This window comes from Archocentrus centrarchus, chromosome 7 (assembly GCF_007364275.1).
Source record: "Archocentrus centrarchus isolate MPI-CPG fArcCen1 chromosome 7, fArcCen1, whole genome shotgun sequence".
Lineage (NCBI taxonomy): Eukaryota > Metazoa > Chordata > Actinopteri > Cichliformes > Cichlidae > Archocentrus > Archocentrus centrarchus.
The window spans coordinates 4432651-4459209 of record NC_044352.1 but is presented as its reverse complement, the minus strand read 5'-3'; the positions used below and the strand labels follow the sequence as shown (position 1 = coordinate 4459209).

Sequence of the window (26559 nt, the reverse complement as noted above, 5' to 3'; positions counted from 1 at the left end):
TCTCTGTTTTTTTTTTCATTTCAGCTCAAAATACCAAAATAACTAAAATCTGACCAGTTACTTATTTTAAAAAAGAGGAAATTTTTTTTAAAAAAGGACCAACTTTTAAGTTGTAAATTAGTACTACTTTCATTTAACTTTTACTGTTTCAGCTGATCAAAAAACACCTTTCATTTTTAGCTTACTTAGCTAATAATTAGTTTACTGAACAGCTTAATGTGTAGACTAAAGGAAAAGAAAGGACTGAAAGCACCACTCAAACTATCAGCAACTTCTTGAGGTGGAATATTTTCTTGCATGATACTAAATATAAATATTTATTGTGTTGTGTCATGCTATTTATTGATGATTTGATCAACTAAACACACATATACATACATCTCTCTCACACACCAACCACCTTTGACTGGTTGACAGTGAACTTAACCAATTTTCTATTTTCTCGCTTGAAGGAAAAAAAAAAGAGACCGATCCTTGTTCCAGTGAACTCCGGCAGCACTGCACCTTTGGCAAAATCTGTCAGCCAAGAATTAGAGCCGTCACAGACCACCAGCTCTGAAAGACAGGCTGGAAAACTATCAGAGAAAGTGACTCCGAGAGAAAGAGTCTGACAGTTGAGAGCGAGAGTCTGTGACTCAGGCAAGATGCACTAATGTGGGTTTCATGTGCTTCATGTTTCACGTCTGGCAGAGAAAAGGCTTCAGTGAGGATGACACTCTTCTCCTCAAAGACAAAAGACAGTTGTTATAGGGGCGGTCAGCCTGAAACCACTACTTCAACTGAGATGTATTAGTTCATAAGATGGTTACAATTAATCAGTGCTATTGTGCTGTTAATCCCCTCACATCCACCAAGGCACTGGTAGTAAAATATCTCACCAACTACACTTGTTTAGATCCAGTGACTTAAAACACAGTGCATGGACCAATATGTTACTTCAAGATGCTAAAGAGAAAACAGGAACCCTAAACTGAAGGTCCAAATGAAGCATAAGAGAGCTCCTGATTTTTGGTCCAGTTATCTTGGTTGTGATCTTTAGGACTTGTTTGTTTATTAGGCTCTGGCTCATCATGGACGTTAATTTGAACTCCTGCTTTTGTGGATCTCTTGATCAACAAATTCGAAATTAACTTTGACAAGTGGTTTGTGTGGCTGCTTTGGGACTTGTGGAAGATGGATGCCCTTCATGTTATGTTGTTTGGTCACCCCTTCAGGCCCCGTGAGTTAAAGCCCAAATGGGTAGATCAAAGACAACATCGCATGGCCACAAACTCTAAGCAGTAAGAGTTAGGCACAGACAATGAGTGGTTAGGGTTTGAGTTAACCATTAGGATCACTGTAAAGTAAAGGGAAAGAGCCATTTGAAGCAGCAGAGGTTAGGTTTACAGGGAATTTATACTTCTGAATAAATTTGTAGGCACTACATAAATTCAACACAAAATTATCGATTAAGCTTTAGAGGCAAAAGAGATAAATTCACTTTCAACTCTTAATGAAGTTTTTTCACCTGTTTTGAGTCTCTTTTAAAACGCTTTAAAAAAAAACTAATGTCAAAATGAATCAGATTTCATTTGAAATGTAACATCTTCTAATTTAGCATGTGGCTCAAACCAAACCTGAGACAAGAGGATATTAACAGGTTAAAATGTGTTGACTGTACAGTGATTTTTCAAAAAAATCTGCCAAAGTGAGTATGAGTATAGCCTGTTGTGGTATAGGGGTGTCAGTGTTTCCTAACCTCAAAAGCTTTTTTTCCTCTTTTTGGAAAAGGGGTGGTGTCTTACAAGTTGATATGCATTTATGATGGACCACAAGGCAGTGGACTCATTAACTCCTACAGAGAAGCCATATTAACAGCAGAACCATGTTTTGCATTTGTTGTAACTTATCCATAGATATATGTTGATTTGTAGATGCTAAAAGTGTCTTTTTTCAGTTGTTTTGTATCTCTTTGTGTTCATGCCAGATTGTTTGTAGGGCTTTTGTTGTCTCATTGTATTTGATTTGTGTCTCTTTATGGCTGCTTTCCATCTGTTTGTAGCCATTCAGAGGCAGGTTTTCATTTGTTTGCTGTTGGTTTGCATCTCCTTGTACATTGTTAGAAATTATTCATGTTCATTTTATTTAGTTTTCAACATGTAAAAGACTCAGCTCCGACCCCCCCCCCCCAAATCTCCTTGGGCCCCCAGATATGGGCACAGTAGTCTTGTTCATTGATTCTTATCTTGGTATTTAGCATAGATAAAGGTCTTTAGAAACCTGGACCTTTTGACTGACACCTGGTCTAATAATAATAGTAATATTATGCCTACTTATCATCTTGTCTGCCTTATCTTTGTGTTCAAACATGTAGCATGGCAACCAGCTATGTGAAGCATTGTGGGGACACAAATATGTTCCTTCACCTTCCTTCAGAGGACATTAAGTCCCCATGAGGTAAATAATGTTTTAGTGTGAACACTTGGTTAGCAGTCTAGTGAAGTGATGAAAGCAGGTCTGCGTGTGCCTTACCTCCATGTTGCTGACTCGTCCCTCCTGAAAGGAGCAGTCCTGCAGGTTATTGGTGCAGATGTGACGATATTTACACCAATGACATGGAAACTCACTGCTGACGCAGGAAGTGCACCTGAGAGGGCGAGAGAGAGGTTCTGAGTGGTCGAGCACAAACAGCAAGAATTTATGAGTTAATTACCTTATCAGACAGATGAGGTAATTATGTCAGAGGGATGTCAGGCTTACGAGTTGAGCACAGAGCAGTTGTAGTAGATGAGGCTGGTGGTGATGAATTGGTGTCCAGTCTCTCTAGAGCGAAGGCTGAGCTGCACCACTCGCTTCTCTTCTGAAATGAACAGTGTAACATCCTTCTTAATATTTAGTTGACATCAATATAATGATGCATTACACTGAAGCTGACATGATTAACAAAACATTACAATCACACAGTAGAAAAGCAAAACAAAGAGACAAAAGAAAGAAGCGTAAAATAAGTGTGTGTCTATACTTGTTTAAGTGCTATTTGGGGACTTGTAGTAGCACAGCAGAACTGATGGGTCCCCGAAACGCAAACCACTTAATTTTTAGAGCAAGCACTTTTTTTTAAAGTTAGGCTTATGTTAGATTAAGGTAAAATTAAGAGAAGAGTAAGGCTAGGTTAAGGTTAGGGTCAAGTTAAAGGTCAAGTGTCCAGCAGGTCAGGTCTCCAGAACCTGAATTAATTGATGTGTGTGTGTTTCTGTGTGAGTGTGTATGTTTCTTACCATAGGAGTGTGTCTGTGTTGGAAGCTCTCTCAGTGATGGCGACATACACATCACCTGACCTTTGGGTAGCACCTCTCCAGGAGCTTCGCTCAAGTCTTCAAATACACAGGAAACACCACCAGACAGCGCAGGGACGTTCTGCACCTGAATGGTTAACTAGACACAAACAAAGACTCAGTCACTAAAAGCAAACTCATTATTTACACTGCAGAGGGGTTTCTATACACAGCTGTTGTGTGAACAAGAGTTCAAATGGCTGGAGTACAGAAAAAACCACTGAAGGAAGACTTGCAAGTAACATCAACAGATTTCTAATGGGAATTCTGACTGAGAGCACTTTATGTAATTAAGAAAGTAATGGTGCGTACCTGCATTGCCGGGGAGGTGACTGACATGCTGCTCGGGGTAACAGAGATGTTGACACACTGGTCCAGTCGAGTGTTAAAGTGCTGAGGCTCCTCCCACTTGTCACATGCTTCCTGTCTGGAACATCTGGGGGGAGTGAAAGGTCACCGAGGCGTTAACATCTAGTAAACAAACAACTGTTTACACACATTTTATTTATTAACTATGTATTTATTTTTATATATTTGTCCATTCAATTTAGTTTTTGTAAAAAAAATTAAATAAGTAACTTCTTTATTTATGAAAGTATATTTTATTGAATTTGTTGATTAACTCATTGATTACCTCAATTTAGTTTACACTCTCTATTTTTCTAGTTGTCATGTTTAACATATAAAACATTCTTCTGGTCCTATTTGTCAAACTTAAAGACGGAAAATATTCTCAATTCCATGTTTTTGTGTGACTTGTTGTCTGTTTGTTGAATAGATCTAATTAAAATAAAAGTGAGGAGTAAGTGACGCTGGTATTGAAGTGAAGGTGGAGTTGGAGCAGTAAACAGTCGGAGGTGGAGCTTCATGCTGCAGAGAGCAGCAGCTCCAACATATGTAGATCCACGCAGCATAGATAGCAGTCTGCAGTAATGATCTGTTTACTTCTAATTAACAACAGATGGACAGAATGAGTGAGGGAGCTAGAGGAGATGAAAAGCAGAGAGGACCACAAAGACTGTACATTTACAGTTAATATCATCCTTTTGATCAACTGAGTCAGTCAGTTTGCTTTTCTGCTGTTTTTTTTAAAGCACACTGCGAACTGGCCCTTTCACCAGACATAACACTTTAAAGTAGTAGAGTCTGTACCTTGCCTTGGAGGCAAAACCCAGGGTAAAAAAAGGTTCAAAAGGACACTGCCCATCATGCCTGCTGGTTAAACTTGCTCAGATATTTTTCATCCACTTAGATCTTCTCTTGTCTGAACAGTCAGAGATTTTAGAAAGAAACTTGAAACTATAAAAGTGAGGGCGACATGTCTTCATGTCACACTGAGAGATGGGTTTACGCACAAAGATGTCCCGCTGCAACATATCTGGAAGCTTCAGCATAAAAACAAGACTCTTTTTGTTCTATTTAGTTCAATGCCAGTCAGGATTTTACTTTGAAGGGGCAGCTAATTGATGGTAATCCAAAGAGTAACTTCCTCCACCTGCCAGGATGCTGAACATCAAACACTCTGATGAGAGAGAGTGTGTGTGAACCATTTATAGAAGCACTAATGACACCTCATGGGAGCACACACACACACACACTTTCTTTGTTCAGTACTTATATTTCTCTAAAATATTTCCTGCTTCTTTTCTCATGTTTATAATACAAAGACTGATTACAAGCTTAAAAATGTATTCTTAAGTATTGGAGAGGAAGTGATTGCTGCAGTGGATTTATTAATAAGACATTTGGTGGAAATTAATTGATACCCTTTTGGGTAACTAATTAGTACTTTCAGGTTTTTTTTTTTAAAGTAACAATAGTGAAAAGAGTGCCAAATGGTTGCAGACTTTGGCATCACAAAAGAAAAAAAATGTTACTTTCAATTTTGAATGCAAAATGAATGAAGTTTTTGGACTCAAACAGAGGGAGCAAATTATTTAAAACAAATAATTATAATAGCAGATTTTTATTTTCTTGCAATAATAAAATAATTAAAAATGTCTAGCGAGTTAAACTTTTCTTTGTATGCCCTCAGCAACCACATTAAAACCACCTGCCTATTACTGTGTTGGTCCATTCAAGCTGTTAAAAAGGGTCATGAACTCTACAGATGTCTGAATGTGTCTTTTGGTATCAGGAACTAAGATCTTAGAGCCTTTAAGTCCTGGAAGTTGCAAGACAGAACCTCTATGGATCATTTCACGTCACACAGAAGCCAACATCTTAAACTCTGTCATGTTCCTCAAGTCATTACTGAGCAATGTTTGCACTGTGACAGTGTGCATTATCTTAACTCAGAAAGTGTATGATTACGCAGTCATACCAAAACAGTATAAAAGCCACACATCAACTAATTAGCATTAAACAACAGACTAAAAATTACTTGAACTTCATTCACCAAAAATGAAGCAAAAAATATCTTGGATGGCCTGTCCCACACCAAGCCATCTTAGACAATCTATTAAAACGTATGCAACACACAGACAGCCTATTGGCTCCACCGGCCTTAGTTGGGACAACTGTCAATCAATGCAACGACATCCGTAACTCAAATATCCATATATATATATATATATATATATCCATATATATATATATCCATATATATATATGGATATTTGAGTTACGGATATATATATATATATATATTATATATATTAGGGGTGGGACTTTAACGTGTTAATTTCGATTAATTAATTACAGGGAAATTAACGCGTTAAAATTTTTAACGCATTTTAATCGCACTTTGCAGCGTGGAACGTTTCTCAGTGCACGAGTTCCAGGCATACAGATTATATCGACGCACAATGTCCAAATTAAGGGCTGCATCCTGCGAAGGACCCGGCCCAAGTCTTTCGCAGCCCACAAAGGCCGGAAGTGAGCGGCTAGCCTTCATATCAGCGTCTCCTGCTGTCACCTCTGCGTAGCTCATGTCGCCTAGCAACCGTGAGTGCGAAGCACAGCTGTGTAAAAGCAGCTGGTTAAACGGAGAACGAACTTTTTCTCCTTTTTGTGGTTTAATTTTAAGTCTTTAATTCAAAATAAGCTGTTAAAACAAGCATAACACATTTCAACATCAAGGAATACAGCTGAGCGAATGATTAATTTCCATTATAACAAGTGAGACATTAATGTTGAATAAAACTATCCAGTTATGATGCTTAACTTTAATTTCAGGAGTTTGCTTATCACAGGAGCACTTCCACCCTTCATTGGTCTGTGTAGTAGACTGGTGGGAAAATAAACAAAATCTTGAAGTTTAAGCTTATGTATATTGGTTCATTCATCAACTAAACTTAAATTAATATTTATCATGTTAAATATTGAAATGCGATTAAAATGCGATTAATTTCGATTAATTAATTACAAAGCTTGTAATTAATTCGATTAATTTTTTAATCGAGTCCCACCCCTAATATATATATATATATATATATATATATATATATATATATATATATATATATATATATATATATATACACATTCACCAGAGTTGTTATATGGAGAGACTATTCACAAAGGTGCACTATATTTTGTTCCAGGCTGTAAATTTGCAAGCTAATAATGTTGCCCCTTGAATTCACATCTGCATGGAATGCCAACATTACAACAAGCATCACAGCGCCTATGTTGGCTTCAGTTTTCACAACAGTGAATGACAATCTCCCATTAGTAAGCAGCTGGCAAAAGTGGGGAGGAAGAACCCTCTTGACAGGAAGAAACTTCCAGCATCTGCTGCAACCAGTTGGAGGGGGGTGAGGGGGAATACACCAGGGAAAGTTACACACATATCGCTGTGCACAGGACGTCAAAGAAAATGTGATTTATGAGTCTAAACCATTGTAGCTGCTTTAGGCAGTAGACAGGGGTCTTGATGGGTACTCAAGGGACCATGCAGCTATCCAACTCCACATGCAGCAAGCTCTGAAGCATTGTATGTTCTGGCACCTTTCATCAGAGCAGGCATTAAATTGTTCATACTGCAGTAGGGTAATGAGCTTTGAGCAACCATGACCCTGTCACTGGTTCACTGGTTCTCCTTCCTTGGATCATTTTGTAAGTACTAACTACTACACCCCACAGACCTGCTGTGTTAAACATATGCTGAAGCCCCGCCATCTAATGGTCACAATTTAGCCCTTGGCAAAGTACCTCTGATTCTCATGTAGCCATTTTTCTGCTTCCAACACACCGACTTCAAGAACAGATTCTGTTCACTTCCTGCATAATTTAAGTCGCACTCTTTCATGGGTGCTTGTAAGGACACAATCAATGTTATTCACTTCTCTCAATGCTTTTAACTGTCTGGCTGACCAGAGCATAGCCTATCATTTAGTATATTTTAAAAAGGGAAAAGAAGCTGTTTTTCTTTGCAGAAGAAGAGCAGTTGCTGCCAGCTCTGAACGAGAACAATGGGAACAAAGTGAAGTTTCTTACTTGTTGAAAAGGACACACCATCCACAGTGAGGGTCTCCTGATCCCAGACAGTCTGAGCAGCTGCTGTATTGCTCACAACTCTCCACCGGCAGTCTGCTCACCTGGAATACAAGCATTCACACAAAAAATGTTAACGAGTCCACCGGCTTTGACTGAACATGTAAAGATTTATAAATACCTCACAAACATTTAGTTTCAAAGTTTCAAAAACAGAAATATAGGCAGGTAACATGAGAAATGTGACTGCAAAGGAAAATTAGAGTTGGTTTGGGGTAGAACATGACTGATTTCACTATCAGAAAATGTTCTTGAACCTCCAGCTGATTGTTTATTTCATGTCTCCATCCATCCATCCATCCATCCAATTCAGGGTTGCAGAGGGGGAACAGGAGAGCATATCCCAGCTGCCATTGAGGGAGAGGCAGGGTAAACCCTGGACAGGTTGCTAGTCTGTTGCAGGGCTAACACAGAGAGACAGACAACCATTCACACCTATGGGTAATTTTAGAATCGCCAATTATCCTAACCCCACTAAGTGCATGTCTTGGACTATCCTGTGACCCACGCAGACACGAGAAGATGCAAACTCCACACAGAAAGGCCCAGGCAAAAGGGTGGATTCGAACCCAGGACCTTCTTGCTGTGAGGGAGCGGTGCTAACCACCACGCCTGAGTGTTTATTACTTTAGTAAATGTGTTAAACAGATTAAATATTGATTTACATTGTTGTATGACCACAGCACAAGACGTTACCAAAATTGTTCCCACATCACACATTTGTGTGTGTGTGTGTGTGTGTGTGTGTGTGTGTGTGTGTGTGTGTGTGTGTGTGTGTGTGTGAGAGAGAGAGAGAGAGAGAGAGAGAGAGAGTATTATCTCGTTGTGGTTTAGTGGGTTTCTGCTAATATTAACAGCTTGAGGCCAGAGTGTGCAGCACTCTTTTGTCTTTGTGAGCTCTGTGTGTGTGTGTGTGTGTGTGTTTGTGTCTGTGTGTGTGGTTGTTTGTCTCTTGAGAGGACCACAGCTCCTGTGAGGACTTTTGTGGAAAACTGGGACACAGAGATGTGAAGCACGGAGATTTTCAGAAAAAACATTTTTTGGAAAGAAGACATTTTTTGAAGCATTTGTTGCCAATGGGGGACTTTTTTTTTTAAATCTGGGGACATTAGTGGCATTTTTTTTAAGAGGGAACCTTTTTTGAAAATGGGGATGTTGGAATGACATCTTAAGATAATAACGACGTATTTAGAGTCAGGACATTTTTGCATAGTACGAACATTTTTGTTGAATAGGGACAATTTTCAACCACTTTATAGAAATTTGGAAATGGAGACACTACCACAAAAAGTGAATATAATTTCTTTCAAAGTGGAAGCCCCCTTTTAAAAGTGGGATAATTTTTTAATTTCCTACTTTAAATGTCCAGCGAGAGACAATGACTTCAGTTAGCTGTGTTTAGAAGTCCTTTATTTCTCTTTAGATGAGATTCCTGTTAAGTGGGGACATGTCTGAGGGTGGGTTATTTGTTTGTGTGTGATTATGGCTTTAAAATGTCTAATAATTTGATCTCCTACGTGATTTATTCTCAAGCAGTTTTACTTTCAATATTCAAATTGTTTGATTATCTGTTTGTCGGCTGAAACAAACTAGGCTATGGTTTCTTTCCTAAAAAAAGACAATATGTCTCTAAAACACTGGGTTAGGGTAGGGTCATCAGCACTGATGCCTCAGATCTCTTAATGCCTTTGAGGGTTAACCACATAATCCAGCTAGAGATTATACTTGCCACCTTGGATTAACATGAAAAACAATGCACAAACTCTTTATGACAGAGACGGTCAGTTAGTGTCCTCACAAAGACGTAAATACAAGCATGAGTGTGTGGTATCTTTTACCCAGAAGCCATTGCAGCAGGGAGACAGTAAACACAGTGATAACTCTGTGGGTCTCATTCAGACGTTCACACATGAATACATTCATTGTCTCTCACAGACGGTCCTGTCTCCTCTCTGACCCCATTATCAGGTTCCTCTTAAAGAGACGCTGCTGTTTCGGTTGGACTTCATCTAAAACCTGCTGACTCTGTGGTTCCCATTCTCATAGTCTCCACTGTTCACATTGTTTATTCACTGATATATGGAGTCCAAATCATGCTGACTCAAATGAAATCCAACTGATGAGAAGAAACTCCTGGAACACTTCACCCAATCTCCATTTTTAGTGATTATAATCAGCATATTAACTTATAATAAACTTGTTACATGCTATAATGCAATGGTAAAGCTGGCAAATGGTAAAGTAAACTAGATGTGAGTCACAAGACATTCGATTCCCAACAGGTCAGCCAAAGTGAAATTCATTTAGGATTTCAGTGGTAAAGGGTTCATTGTTTTCTTTGTCGATTGAAAAACCCAGCACTAAAGCTCCATTTAAAACTGCTGATTTAAATGTTAAGTATGTCTCCAAGACTAACAGTCACAAGAATGTCGGATTATTGAATTCAAATCTGTGAAAACTTTGTTTTGCATCACAGGTGTCCGAACAAACAGCATGCAGTGGTCACTAACAAGCATATGAGGACGTGCAAAACCAGAGTTCTCTCTGTTTAACCTTCAAGTGTTTCCTCTTGAAGGATCCCACTATGAATAAATCTACTTCTACTTTTCAGGGTTTTTTCTTAAACAAACAGGAATGGGCCCATTGGTGGGGATAATGGAACATTGTGTGGCACACATTGTAAGGATTTATTATTATTATTTTAATTTTTTTAATTTTTATAGTTCTTTGTTCTTTTATTACTGGGCACTCAAAATGCTTCTAAACTAAAATCACACTTTTCGGGGGGTTGAGTATCTTACCCAAGAGCACTTCAACATGTGGACTGAAGGAGCCAGATCACTGCCCACATTTGGATTGGTAGACGACCGCAGGAATGTTTTAAAGTGAACTAAGGCCCCGTTTACACGAGAATGTTTTCAGTCGAAACTGTCATTTTACCATTTCCGTTTTCGAAAAGTAATGTGTTCAGACGGAATCGTTTCAAAGACGATATCCATTTTCACGCCGTTCTCATGTAAATGGGAGGCCAAATTGCATCAGGAATTTACCGCTTTCATCTGAAAATGTTCTTGTGTAAACGGGGCCCTAGGGAAAAAAAGCTTTGAGGCAGACACTCGGTGCCTAAAATGACAATGAAAACACCTCCAACTTGACAGAGATGAGTTGGGTTTGAATGAAAATGATAATTACATAAAGCCTCAGTCACAGGCCTAGAAACCGTCAGCGACCTCCTGGCAACCACTGATCGTTCAGGCAAAACGTGTGTTGGTGGAGTGACTGCTGGACGTTGTTGGCGCCGACTTGTCTGCAAACACTCATTAACACTCACTGAGTGGTAGTGAAACTCAAAACTGCAAAGCAAAATGGAAATGGAGCAAAAAAAAAGCACCTTTGAAATGTGTTGATTGAAGCCGCAAGGTACAACTTTTTCAAGTTTCACTATCCCTCGGTGAGTAGTTGGCCAGTGTTTGCCAACAAGTTAGCATCTTCTACACAAACTACAGGTGAACGGAGGAGGAGTTAAAAGAGCCTGTGGGGCTGTAGCAAGGTGAGGTATAAGATGAAGGATTATTTTAAATGCTGCAAAGCTACTCTAGCAGAGTTCAAGAATAAAAATGCAGTGCTGGAAATGACCAGAATAGGTCCCCTGTAAGTAAACCTCATTTTCATGATATGATCAAAACAGGAAAAAACTCATAAAAAGGATTCTCATGTCCATGGAAACATAAAGCTAGAACATCCACTGGGAATCTGCTGGTTTAACACAGGCTCTGTATTATGGATAGAACGTCTCATTGTCTTCTTCACTCACTGAAAAACCCAAAACAAAACCTCTGCTGGAAATTTGATGATTTAATTCTTACAAGGATCTTTTATTCACATACAAATTTCTTAAAAAAAATTAAATAAATAAATTCAGAAGTTCTCCTGGAAAGCTCATCTCTCTGTATCATGGAACATCAGGCGGGATGTATGCAGGACGGTTGCTGTGTGAATGCTAATAATACCAGCAATTCATCTTCCTCCAGATTTGTTTACTTGTATTTATGTTTATTTAATTCTCGGCACAGCGGCTAAACTGAATCGTGATTAGAACACGGAGCTGAAAACACTGCAGGATCTCAGTCAACACTATTTTTTCTTGCTAATGAAATGAAGATTGAAGTGTTTTTAGGTCGCGCAAGTGTCTGTTTGGGAATCCTGTCTCCTGTCTGTGAAGGCAGCAGCTGCTGCAGGTGTGGCGCCGACAGAAACAATCAGTTTGATCATAAACTGGTCGAGTCTGTTGTATGGCAGCCAGCCTGCAGTTCTGATTGGCTGCTGAATGCTCATGTAAAGGTGTGTTTATGTAACACTGCAGTGAAACAGTGTCAAGGCAGAGAAGGAGCTGAGGACTGAGCTCTCTTTTTTCCACTGCGCCTGTGTCTCTGAATGCTAATCAAATACAACTCCACATCTGACCTCTCTGTACTTCTAGTGTTTACATTTCAGGACACTTGGAATTTATGCAGAATTTTAAACTATTCTATTCACATATGAAGCCCTGAATAATCAGGTCCCATCATAGCTTAAATATCTTATAGTATCAAATTATCCCAACAGAGCACTTTGCTCTCACACTGCATGATTACTTGTGGTTCCTGGAGTTTCTGAATGTAGAGTGGGAGGCAGAGCCTTCAGCTTTCAGGCCTGATGCCATCTCTACTTTTAAGATTAGGTTTCAAACTTTTCTTTTTGATAAATCTTATAGTTAGGGCTGGATCATGTGACTCTGAACCCTCGCTTAGTTAGGCTTGAATTATGCTTCTGTGTCAGGTCTTTGTGTGCAGTAACCTATGACGTAACCTGACGTGCACCTCTCAAGAAATGTAATTACATGTTGGGTCAGTGCAGCCCGCAAGGATTGTGATTACTGTGTAGGGTTCAGAGCGGTTCCTGATTATGTAAGTAGGTCCCACAAACACCCGACACAGAAGTCTAAATCAGGCCTTATGCTGCTGGGGAGCTTCCCATGATGCACTCAGAATTTCTCCTTTTCTCCCATATTTTCACTCCTCAGGTGTCGACTATGTGTCATTAACTTCTGTCTCCTCTTTCCTGTACTTTGTGTTTTGTCTCATTCCTCTATCCTCTCCTTTTTGTTCTTCGCTTTCCCTCACCCCCTAACGAGTCGCAGCAGATGGCTGCCCCTCCCTGAACCGGGTGCTGTTGGAGGTTTCTTCCTGCTGCTCATAGGGGACCATCAGTTTGTTGGAGTTCTCTCTCTAACATTGTAAGATCTTTACCTTGCAATATAAAGTGTCTCGAGGAGACTGTTGTTGTAATTTGGCACTATATAAATAAAATGTAGCAACTCCTCCAACAAATTCCAGAGGGAATCACTGCACAACATTTACAGGTTACATTTGTAGTCTTTTTTTGCATGTTTTCCACACGTGGGTTACATCTGGGTACTCCCACTTCCTCCCACAGTCCAAAGACATGCACGTCAGGTTAAGTGGTGATTCTATTGGCCACAGGTGTGAATTTGAGTGTGAACGTTGTCTTTCACTCTGTGTTGATCCTGCGATAAACTGCCAATACATCCAGGTCGTACCCTGCCTCTCACCCTATGACAGTGACTAGGCTCCAGATGGATGGATATTTTGTGGCCTGGATGCTTTGGAAATTAAGGAATACACAATTAGTTTGCTGTTTGGCCCAATATCAGAAAATTAATGTTTATTTATTGAAAACCTCATGCTAATTAAATTTTCAACAATGAGAAAAAAGTTGTTCTTTTCTTTTTTTGGGGGGGCGCAAATGTACATATACTGAAAATGTCAGCAATTTTTTGGTGGAAAAATCTTCACTGAAAATCTGCTGATTTAATTGTTTCTCATGCATCTTCTGTTTTTCTTAATCAAAATATATTAAATTAGAATCTCCTTCGAAAATTGCTCGTTAAGTAAAAATGTTTGTTACCCTGTGCAGAATTTATTTTATCTATCAAAAACCCTAAAACATCCCCAGGAAATCTATAAATTTGCCTCTTTAATACAGAGGAAATTAAATTTTATAAGTATCATGTGATGTTATTGTAAGATAGAAAAATAGCGATAAGTCAGACCTGTCCTTAAAACTGGAACTAAATAACTAATATTTGTATGTGTTCATCATGATGGAGAGGGAGTTAAAGTCCTGCAGGAGCAGGGACATTGGAGACATTCATGATGACCAGCTGTTTTCTGACATCACACCCCAAAACATTCACAAATGAACACATTGATGTGTGTGTATGTGTGTCCTATGTTAAAACTCTCATTGTACCACTGAGAGGAAGCAGAGCTGAGTTCAACAACTGTTAGTTCCTGTGCAGCTGAGGACACACACACACACACCGTCAGAAATACAGTGTGTGTGTTGGCGCCAGCTGAGCCATATTCATATTCACAGCTTCCTGTCTGCAGATGTTAAAACAACATAATTCATATTTCTGTCTCTTGCAAACACACACCTAGCACACCCACACTCCCACACCTAACACACACACACACACACCAAACCTCTTGTGTAAATAACTGCAGCTCCTCTGATAAACTGACGTGTGTTCGCTCTATCGAAAATTCAAGACACAGCTTACATTTTGAGATCTGCTGATTTTCTCCAGTACAGAACTTTTCCTTGTTTACGTTAACTGTTGGAGGCCTTAATGCAGAGATTCCATTGGAAATCTGCTGATATAACACTCACTGGGCTTTCTTCTGTGCAGGACTTTCTTTTCCAGCAGCTACTGAAAAATCTAAGTCAGACGTTCCTTTGGAGATCTGAAATTTTATGCATTTTTAATACAGAGATCATTTTTTATTTTTCTCATTACAAGAAATTTAAGCAAAAGTGTCTATTGGAAATCTGCCCACTTAACACTCATAAGTTCTGTGGAAAACTTTTCTTAATTTTCATTACCTACTGGAAAACACCCAGAAGGTTTTCTTCTGTACTGAATTTGTTTTCATTAGCTATCATTAGAAACCCAAACTAAAACTGAAAATCTGAGGATTTAACCCTCAAAGGTTTATCTTCTGTACAGGAGTTTTGTTTTCTGTATCTAAAAATCCTACTTAAAAAGCTCCTTTGGAAAGCTTCTCATTTAACAGTCATGAATCTTTATTGTGCACAAAACCTTTCGTAGTTTTAATTAGCTACGGGAAACCTCGATGCAGAAATTTCATTATAAATCTGCTGATTTAACATTAAACAAAAGGCCATTTTATTTTTTATTAATAAAAAAAACTAATTCAGAAGTTCCTTTGGAAATCTGCTGATGAAGCAAATTTAAGTTCCTTTGAATGCAGACGTGCTTTTTCTCATAAAAAAATGAAGTCAGATCACTCATTGAAAATCCACTTCCACTTGTTCCTTTTCTGTACTCTGTTTCTTTGCTTTCACCAACAACCTTAATGCAGAACATCTATTGAAAATCTGCTGATTTAACCCACATAAGTCTTTTATTTCTTTTCCTGTGGGCTATATACTAAATTTTTTATACACATAACTTTTACTCATCAAAAGAAACTAATCGTAAAACCAGAAGTAAAATCAATCGTTGGAAATCTGCCTAGTTCTGCCCAGCAGAACCTCCAGAACTTCTACTGATTTAACACTCATAAATCATTCTTCAGTGCAGGATTATATTAAGACTAAGACAGAAATTTCTTTGGACATCTTGGACGCCAGAACTTTTGTTTTCATTTGGTCTCAGAGGTTAGAGCTATTACACAGTTTAATGCAGGTCTTTTGAGTACAAACTTTCTCAGAATTGTCTACAAAACTCTAATGCAGACCTTTTTCCTTGAAGGGCAAAAATATTTATCAATCTTTGTACAAACATTCAAGTGTGGGACGTTAATGGTGGCCCAAATATAATTATCTAAGTTTGCCAGTGTTATAGAAACATGTGAGCTTCTCTCTGAGCCCTGCTCAGATAAGAAGGGTGGCTCCGCTGGTGTATTTACCTGTCTGTCACTGAGCAGGTAGATGTACTGATGGTCGGGACTGAACACCATGTCTCTCAGGATTGGCTTCCCCTCCACCACAGTCACCGTCTCATACAGCAAAGCATTCTGGGCCGGCGGTGTGATCCCATCCACACGGATCTGAAAAGCACACAAAAGGAATGAAACGTTAGCCTAATGCTATCACGAATCTGCTGGCTAGCATAATATTAAATCCACCATTAGAAATAATAAAGACTGTTAAACTGGAGACTCATACAGAAACATTTTTCAAACTTTTATTTTGAATTTTCAAGTGGCTCTTTTATCCAGCAAAGAAAATCGAGTCAAAGCCCCCATTAAAAATATTCTCCATTAACACTCAGAAAGCTTTTCTAATGCAGAAATTTCTTTTGTTTTCATTATCTAGTGAAAAACCCAGTACAGAGCCTCAATTTGAAATCTGCTAATTTAACTTTTAATTAGGTCTTCCATACACAGATGATTTTCTTTATTTTAAAAAGCCCAGCTTGTTTTTGAACACCCACAAGTCTCTCCTATTGAAAATCCTGACAATGAACTTCTACTGGAAATGATTTACCTTTCAAGTATTTTTAATCCAGATGCAATTTTCTTAACAAGAACAATCAAGTCAGAACTTCCACTGAAAATCTGAGCTAACTCCTAATTACACATTTCAAACAGAGATGCTCTGTCAGAACTTCAATTAAAAATCAGCCCATTTTAATCACCAATTTTTCACAAGGAAAGTTTTCATTATTTATTGGTAAATTTATAGCAAAACATAGATTAGAAATCTATAACAATATAGGACAGAACCACCAGTGTAATTGTGCCAAGTTAGCATTTGAAGTAGGTCTTTCATACAAGGACAATTCTCTTTAATCAAACAAAATTCAGGAGAAAAAGTCTTGATTCTTGGCAAGAACGGTATAATAATCTCTTATACTGTTGGAAAGCCTCTTTATTTCCCCTTAAATGGTGCCCCATTTGTAAGGAAAATGCATTTGTGGGTTGAGCAGCAGGAGTTGAGTATGTGGATTGTGTCCATGAAAAACTTGCTAATCTTCTCTGCCAATGCCAAACAGCTTATTCTACTACTGGTTCTTGTTTTGAGCTTGTGGTGCCCTGGGTGCTGACAATCAGGCTTGTCATCAGTGGAGGAAATGTCAATGCAGAAAGATATCGAGATTTCTGCAACCAGTGGCAATCCCATATCTCCACAGTCTGGGAATGAACTCTATCTTTCAAGACGACAGCGCTCACCCCCAGAGAGTGGGGCTTATCAGAGACTACCTCCAGAATTTGGGATTGGAGAGGATGCAGTCCTGATCTCAACCCCAGTGAACATTTGTGGGATCAGCTTGAGTGTGCTGTTCATGCCAGAGTGACCAACACAAGCACACTGGCTGATTTGTGACAAATTCTGGTTGAAGAATGGGATGCCATCCCACAGCAGTGTGTGACCAAGCCTATTGTGCCAGGCTGTGTGTGGTTCTTCCACATGCTGCTGAGGCCCCTGTTTGTTAAATGAATAAACAGTTAAATCACCAAAATGTCTTGTTTCGTCAATCATCCAATCCAATAAACACCACCGAACAAGAGTCAATAGCAGAATAAGCTGTTTGGCAATGGCAGAGATGCCTTGGCAAGTTTTTCATCAGCACAACCAACAAAACAAACTCTGCTGCTCAACCCGCAAATGCATTTTCCTTACAAATTTGGCTCCATTGAAGGGGAAATAAACAGGCTTTCCAATGCAATAAGATTTATTGCCAAGGAGCATTGTTACAACAAAGAAATAATCAACCAGATGCAAACGTCCTTACTTTTTGTGCTAAATTTATATTTAAAAAAAACTGACAAAATCATTAGGATTGATGCTCTGGTGACCATGAATATCCACAAAAATCTGCCCAGAGACACTGAGGATGCCTCACACTGAACAGAGCAGACATAAAAGTGAATAATGCAATTAGATTTTAAAGGAGAGGGATGATGATGATGATATGATGGTGACAATGATGATGATGATAGTGGTGAGCATGTGATATTAAATACAGCACAGTGCTGATGAGGAAACAAACACTCTGTTCGAAAATGTGGAGCGACTAAAATAAGATTCCCCAAATCTCCCAAAACCTTCCCGCCTCCCTCCCTCCGTCTGACCCAGAAAAACACCACAGAGGAAGAGGAGGAAAAGGAGGGGGAAAAGTGGGAGAGGGGGAAAAGAAAGGGGGTTAGGAAAGAGGGAGAAAAAGACAAGGAAGGAAAATGAAAAAATAAAAGAGAAACAATTAAAACCAGAGAACAGGAGAAATAAGATATGGAAAAAATTAGTTCTAGGTAAGGAAACGAAGCGAGGAGAGAAGATAGAAGAAAGAAAGGAGAGTAGAAAATGGGAAATGAAATAGGAAGGAAGGAAACAACTGAGGAAAAAGATGAAAATATAGCTTAAAATAGATACAAGGAAAAGAAGAAAGGTTGGAAGGTAGGAAGAATTAAAAGAATGAAGAAAACTGGAAAATGGAAAAAAGAAAAGAATGAAGGAGATGATCGAGGACCGGGAGAAATAAGAAGGTAGGAATAAAAAGGAAATAAGGAGCAAAGAAGGATGCAAAACAAGAAAAGTAAAATGGGAAGAGGTAAGGAAAGGATGTAAGAGTGGAAAGAAAGAAAGAAAGAAAGAAAGAAAGAAAGGGAAATATGACAAAAAAAGATGACGAAAACTGTGTGTGTGATGAAGGACCAATGTGTGTGCTTCTCTTAGTGTGTTAATTAGCTGTCTGCTCGTTAAGAGGCCGAGCTTAATTAGAGCTGACGAGCTACACACACACACACACACACACACACACACACACACACACACACACACACACACACACACACACAGGCATCAGGTCTGACTCACAACCAAACACACACTTGCACAATCCTGTTTAACAGAGACACACCGAATCTCTCTCTCTCACACACACACACACACACACCCCAATTCACACACACTCGCAGCAGAGCGAGGGAGGAAACGTTAAAGTAGGCCACTGCAGCAGACAGAAACCAAACACACACACACGTTTCTGATGCACATGCGTGCTGTAAAAATCAATTTAAAGATGTAATCCATAAAAAATTTCCATATTCTGCTCAGGACGAATTTTTCCAAACACCAACCTCTTTCAAAAAAACATTCGAGTTTCATCTTCTCAGGTGAATTTTTACTGGAAAACAGGAAATAAGCAAATTCCAGATGGGAGTTTTGTAGCTGTACTTGCTGCAGGATTCAGGTGGTGGTGAAGCTGGTCTGTGTAGATGGACATAGGCTAGCAGTTTGTCCCAAACTAAGCTAGTATCATCCTGGATAACACATCAAAAGTCAGATCTTTGCTCTACTTTCAAATCCAGCCTCCCAATCAAAATGTGTCATTCTGTCTTTTTCTTGCTCTGTGGCAAAAACAAGCTGAAGACAATAAAACCAATGCATTTTTTTTATTAAAGAGTTTGGTGTTTTGATAAATTCGGCTCATGTGGTATCAACCAGTGAAAAACCTAAATGACCAACAATCATAAAGCTATAATTTTGGGGAGCAGCAGAGGGAAAGAATAAAGAAAAAAAATGGAAAGAAGAATATAAGCAGAGGCAAAATAAAGTACCCGAGGGACAGAAAATGACGAGGAAGAAAGGAAGTAAACAGGAGGCTACAAAAGAGAAACAAAGAAAGAGGAGAAGTGACAGGCGAGTGACAGAGCGACAGAGTGATAGCGGAAGTAACCTCTGACCTGTGACTCTCGGCTGGGATTCAAACCGTCAACACCTGCTTTGTTCTGAGCACAGCCTGAGGTCGCAGTCTCACACACACACACAGCCTCACTCTGACCTATGACCTCTCACCCGGAGACACAATCTGTCTGTTGTATTGTCTGTCTCCGGGGTGTGTTTCAGTGACGAGCATTACTCGTGTTGTGAGGACTTGACAGAAAAAGTGCCATTAAGATAAACCATTAACTTTCACTCTGAAGTTTGAGTGAGCCTCAGGAAATGAACGTGTGTGCGTGTGCGTGCTGACAGACACACTCCTTCTGAGTTTCATTAACTGACAGGATCATGTGACAAGAACAAACTCAAATGTCCAGCTGAGCTCTGAATCACATATCCAATTAGATTCGGCTTTAACGCCCAGCAGCAGCTGTTTCCACCTGATTTCAGATGCAAGTCAGAACTTCCATTAGAAAACACACTAATTTAACCATCATTGAGTCGCTCTTCAGCGCAAAAATTCAATTCAAAACGTCCACTGGAAAAGTGGTGATATAACTCCCTTCAAGTCTGTTTGTTTTTTTATGAGCCAAGCTGTTGTTGTTTTTTCTTCCAAGAATTGAAGTCAGAACTTCTATTAGAAAAATGCAAATTTCACTGTCATCAAGGTTTTCTGCTGTACAAAGCATCTAATTCAAAACCTCCATTGAGAAATTGCTTATATAACCCTTATCTTTTTTTTTAATGCCGAACTGTTGTTGTTTTTGTATGAATTTAGGTCAGAACTTTAGCTCAGAAAACTCCATCTGTAAATCTTTCTGCAGGACGGATTCATCACCAAATCCCTTTTACTCTGTGAATTGTGTTTTGTGCAATAATCCTGTTCAAAATTTCCATTGTGCTGCTTTAACAGGCTTTTAAGTCTGAAGTTAATTTAACTGTCGTTGAGGCTTTCTTCAGAACAAAGAAAGAAGAACAATTTATCCAGTTCAAAATTTCCATCGGGAAATTGTAAATTTAACAGCAATCGTTTCTTCAAGATGAGCAGTTTGGATTTTTCTTTTTCCCCCCAACAACTTAATTCAGAACTTTCTTTATAGATTAGCAAATTAGCCATCAAATCAACTGGAAAATCTTATCCAATGTAGAACTCTCACTGGAAATTGGCAGAACTAACAGACAGCAATTCCTGATCGACTGGTTCAGACTTCAGTTTGTGTTTCCAACATTAATTCGGTTTAAGTTGTGTTCATTTGTGGAAATGGAATTACTAAATTTTCCTCTAGTCTTTCACAAAAATATGAGCCCAACTCTCCATTGGAAATCTGTAAATTTTATTTTTAAATTTTTTCTTTTACAGGACCAATTTTCCATATTTAATAAAAAAAATTAAAAAAAATCCAAACAGAACGATCCTTGGAAACCAGCTGGTTTAACTCACAGGCCCTTGTCTGTGAGGGTCAGAACTTCCATTAGAAATCTAATCATTTTCTTTTTTGCACAAAGCTGCTTTGCTTTTTTTTCCCTCCAAAGAAACTAATCCAGAATTCCCACTGGAAACGTATTTAACAGACACTGATCACCATCTGATCATTGCAGTGTGACTTTCTTCTGTTTGTCTGTGTGGCTTAAATGTGGTTCAGACCATCTTGATTTTTGGAAACTACAGCAGTGAAACTCAACCGATGCATCTCAGTATTTCCACTGTGCAGAAAAGAAAAAATCCAAGTCAGAACTTCCACTGAAAACTTGCTGATTTAACATCCTTCTGCAAGTCTGTCTACTTCAAGTGAATTATTAACAAACACAATCCAAGTAGGAGCTTCCATCAGAAATGGTGCTCCTTCTGCATGTTGTTCCTTTAAAGAACCCCATTCAGAACTTCCATTAGAAAAGATGCTGATTTAATTTTCATATGTTGTTCCTGCTGGTGTCGGTGATGCCACTGGCTGCCCGGGTTCGGTTTGTTAAACGCAGGCAATTTTTCATTTTTACTGTTTATTCTGCTTAGTTGGTCAGCAATTGGTGGAAACCAGATACCACACACACACACACACACACACACACACACACACACACACACACACACACACACACACACACACACACACAGGCCTGCAGCCAGCTGCCTGAAATTCCACTGTAATGCAATACCTCTGAGTGTGTGTGTGTGTGTGTGTGTGTGTGTGTGTGTGTGTGTGTGTGTGCGTGTGTGTGTGTGAGAGAGAGAGAGAGGGTAAAATAACTATTAAATGTGTGGTCCAGTCCGATGGTGAGAGAGAGTAAAGCTGCTGGTTCATCTGAGATAAACTGACTCTATTACTGATAATACGGACTCTGAATGTGTGTGTGTGTGTGTGTATTTAATGCTGAACACACATACAAACACACAGTTATAAAGTACTATTCTTACTCTGTTAACTGCAGCCTCACTAACTTATATAAAATTTACATAAATTTATGAGAGAACTTCCATAAATGTTTATGATCTGCTTTGGAGCTTATTGTCTGTTTATGGAGATAATGCTGTAGTTCCTTTGGAACTTTCCACAGAGCTTATTTCTTTGTTTTAAAAAAGATAACTAAAAAGGATTTAATCTATTACTATTGTGCTCAATATGTGCAACAATAAGTCACGTGTGTGTACAGTGTGTATTTGTGCTTTTCTCCTGTTGGTGAGCTGTAGTTTTAATTCTATTGCTATATGTAATTAAGAGATTTTCTAAAATGCATTTTAGTGCAAAAAGAACTTTGAATAAAATACTGATAGTATGATGACAGCTTTGCTCCTGTATACACAGTATATATACTTTTTAAAAAAGATCATCTTTAAAATACAATTTTGACAGCAGCAGATTCTATTGTTGTATTCATTTAATCAATTCATGTGTTTCAGCTGCATTTTTGTCTGCATCCTCTCACTAACATTATGATTTAAAGCTAAAGAATGACAAGCGGCAACTGCTAGAACTGAAAAAAGTGAAGCCGGCGCAGTTCCTCAGATGGCTGCTTGAGGCTACCTCCTGAAGTGTCAGTACCCATAGACTCCCATGTGAAGTGTCCAACTTTACAGTAGAAATAAACATGTTTACAGCCTGATACATGATGTGGTTCGGGCCTCTCCGGCTGGATTCCTCCTTCATAATCCCTCTGGCATTACGGGTTTGGCCTCTTGGACAGGCAGCTAAAGCCTGCTTTGCTTCACTTCCGCTTCGAGTCATTAAACAGTACCTTTTCACTGTGTTGGTGCCTTCTGGGACAGGTTTTAATGATTTATCTAACTCTGATTACAACCTGCTTTACGGTGCAGCCCATCCAAGAAGCTCCAGATTTAGGGAATGAAGTTCTAGTATTTCACGAGTCTGTAACTCAGCACTAATTAGCTGATATGTGTTTGTGTTTTGCAGCCATACAGTTTATGCAGCATGCAGCAAAGCACTAATGCTGAGCCTCAAACAAGAGGATGACATCATATTGGTGACATTCATCTTTTATACCACCTCATGACATGTGGTGAGATTTCTAGAGCTCAATGACCACAGTAGTAATTTTGGATTTGTATTTTTGTGTGTGTGTGTGTGTTAGTAAGAAAATATGTAGCAAACAAAAATAATGTTATTGTTTAAGTTGTCAGAAAACATAAGCAGTTAAGATCCTACTGAGTCTGTAAAAGTTAATACTGCCAGGATTATAACAAAGAGCTTTAATCGTGGAAGTTAGTGATGCTCGTCCATATTTACTGCCAGTGCCGAGCGCTCCTTTAGCTTTTATAGTGCTTAAAAACATATCTTAGAATACAGTGCTCCTGCACTCGTAATGATGAACATCTATCATGATTTTGGAATTGATTGTGTGTTATAGCAGCATGATGATGAGGGCTTAATGTTCCTGGCCTATATCCAATATAGATGTCAGGATGACCTGTTGGTTGATATGTTAAACAGTTTGTTGCGATGTTGTAGTGCAGGTTGTGTGCTGATGCCACTGGGAGCATACATCAGTTGGCTTTTATTTATTTATTTATTTTTTTTAATGTATTAAATTGTATTTTTTTTTTTTCTAAATCTACTTAACTTGGTGGTGGTGGTGGTGGTGGGGTAGTCTTCCAGTTTTTGGGATGAATTACATATTTCCTGTCATATCCGGAATGTTAAACTTTCACTGGAAAATGCTGACTTTATTCTAATTCATCTGCCTGCCATGCAATTTTATTTTAATTGCTTAAAAAACTAATGCAAAACTTCCATTTCTAAATTCTATTTCTAAATTGTCAAAAACTTTTGTACTGTACTGATCTTATTTCTTATTTTGTTTTTCAATTTTAGATCATTTGCTGATGTTCTGACCCAATTTCACAAAAAAATAGATCTGAACTCTCAGTAGAAATATCCTGATTTTAGATTTAAAAATCATACAAAATAAACCCCCCACTCCAATTGAGATTATGAAACTAAGTCCAAGCAACCCATTGGAAACTGATGAATAAATTATCTTTCTCTATTCCATTTGAAATGTGCTGATTTAAATCTGCACAGATCAGATTTTCTCCATTAAAAAAAGGGGGGAAAAAAAGGTGCTCAATTCATCATCACATTTTTCCTCTTCAAAGACACTGATGGCATTCTTTAGCCTCAGAGTAAAAGCGTTTTACCGTCTCTTGATGTGTCACCTTTCTGGCATGTGTGTTTTATTTTGGTAGACCTTGAATTCAGTGTCTTTCTAAAGGCAGCCTCGTTCTGTCAGACTCATTAGTGTCTGTTAACGGACTCATTCAGCTCTCATTCAATCTGTCTGCCTCTCTCTTTCATTCACAAACACATTACAGCGCCCTGAAACTCAACACCTGGACTACTTTCACCACAGCACACACACTCACGCACACAAACACGCAGCCGACCTGTTAGCATGCTACGCTCAGGTTTCATTCAGCTGCTGCTGCTTCTCTGCTGCACACTCTCCTTTCAGCCTGTGTTCTTGCTAATGTGGACAAATTTGAAAATCATGTTTTGCTCAAGTTCTGCTTTGAAACCGAAGCGCCTCGATAACAGGGCACTTCAGTGTGCAGCCTCGAGCGTGTCTGCTTAAACCAGACTGCTGCGTCTGAAATAGTTTCTGCTGTTTGGCCTGTCATACAACATATCTCTGTTTTTCCAAAATCCACTAATTTAACCAGTTTTTCAGCTGCGGGGACATTGTTTTCTTTATTACTGGCAGAAGTTCTAAACTTCATTTAGAAATACTCTGATTTTAGGGTTTAGTTCAGGGTTATTGGTGGAAAAGCAAACATGTATACCTGCAGCACCCATGGTTTGATTCCTGGCTGGTTGCATGCAGACATATTTACTTTTTGAAGGAAAAAAATCATCCGAGACCAAATCTGAAATCTCCTAATTTACCTCAGACCTTTTGTTTGAAGTCTAAATCAGAGCTTCTACTGAAATCCAGCTCATTTATTATTCATCTCTTTCATCTTTGGATTCTGTTTACAGAAAAAAAACCAAAAAAACACATAATGCAAAACTTCAACTGGAAAACTGCTTCTTTAATTCTCATCCATCCTTCTCCTGGACTGAGCATACTTTCTTTGTTGTATTTCAGCAGAACTTCTATTAAAATAAGCTAATTTAAGCCTTTGTCACGTAGGACCTCGTTTTAGTTTGGGCTACATGTCTGCTTTGTTGTTTTTAAATGTGCTGTAGAAATAAAATTGCCATTGACGTTTCACAGATATTAAAGCATGAGTATAGGAACAAACAATCAACACAACACAATTTTATCCCACTTTAGTGTGATATTCTATCATGTACCAAATCCAGATGACCTTTTTTAAAAAAAAAAAAAGAGCAAGTTTCTGTTGACATTTTTACAATTTGAGACAATATTCTCTCTCATTTTCCCAATATGAATTTTGAAATACACATGTTTCATATTAATACACAGCAGTTCTTTTTAGTTAGGCTCCAAAGGGGGGGGGGCAAAGCTAAATGAACCATTATAGTTCTCACTGGTTTTGTGGAGGCCATTTTCTTTTTTTTTTTAAACAAGTCTGAACTTCCACTGGAAATCTGTTGAGCCTGAGTGGTGTTGACGGCCATTACAGCATACAATAAAAAGACGCTGGTGTGAGAAAAACGGTGGCATCTTTTATTATTCCTCTGTGAATTTTGTCAGGAAACAATTAACCGGCTCATTAGCACCATCAACAAGATAGCAGTGTGTCAGGACCATCGAAGTGTCTTTTCACATTGAGTAAAGCTGATCACATGATCCAGCCAGAGCTTGAATTACCACAAAAGTATTAAAACTCTATTTTGGATGGAAAATAATCATGTTGTCACCTCCTCCTTCTGACCTGAGATCAGACAAGAGGAGGAGGCACAGCGTGACTGTGTGAAGTAGGGCCATCGTATCCATTTAGCTCCTTCAGACAGACACTAAACATTGTTCAGTCAGCCATCACACCCTGAGGGAGGAAGAGGAGGAGGAGGAAGGGCAGTGAAGGGTGAAACAGGCAGGGGGGGAGGCAGTTAAGCTTATTAGTTCCTCCCCCATCCCCTGATTCTCTCCCTCTCTCTCACACACTCACACACACACGATAATAGTAAGACCTCCAACTGATGGTTTTAAGCCCTCAGGCGTGCACACACACAGCTCACACACAAACTGGATTATTTATTTTTTCAGGAGTCTTAAAATCACATTTCCTCAGTAAACAACAAAACTAGCTGTAACTAACGCAAAGACTTAAATGAGCAGGTTTCTGACGAGGACCACTGAAAGTTTTAGGAATCCTTCTTGATGAAAATAAATAAATAAAAGTTTGGATGGAGGATGAATTTGTCTAATGAATATTAATGTCAGATGTAGTAAGTAAGTAAAGGAAAAAAAAAAGCCCTAAAAATAAGTTTAATAAGAATAAAACATTTATTTTTACATTTATATTATTTTAGCTGTAATGAGCAGATTTCTAGTTGAAGATCTGACTTGGATTTTC

At 38.7% G+C, this 26559-nt stretch overlaps 1 protein-coding gene across 1 annotated transcript in view; it reads right to left on the bottom strand.

Moving 5' to 3' along the window:
* Positions 1 to 26559, bottom strand: part of plxna3 (plexin A3) — a 163878-nt gene that overhangs the window by 41722 nt on the left and 95597 nt on the right. Inside the window, exons 7-12 of the mRNA XM_030733139.1 lie at positions 15809 to 15949; positions 7755 to 7855; positions 3627 to 3750; positions 3258 to 3414; positions 2740 to 2839; positions 2512 to 2626 (exon numbers count right to left, since the gene is read on the bottom strand). Coding sequence (XP_030588999.1) covers positions 2512 to 2626; positions 2740 to 2839; positions 3258 to 3414; positions 3627 to 3750; positions 7755 to 7855; positions 15809 to 15949 — 738 coding nt within the window. The remainder of the gene's footprint in view (positions 1 to 2511; positions 2627 to 2739; positions 2840 to 3257; positions 3415 to 3626; positions 3751 to 7754; positions 7856 to 15808; positions 15950 to 26559) is intronic.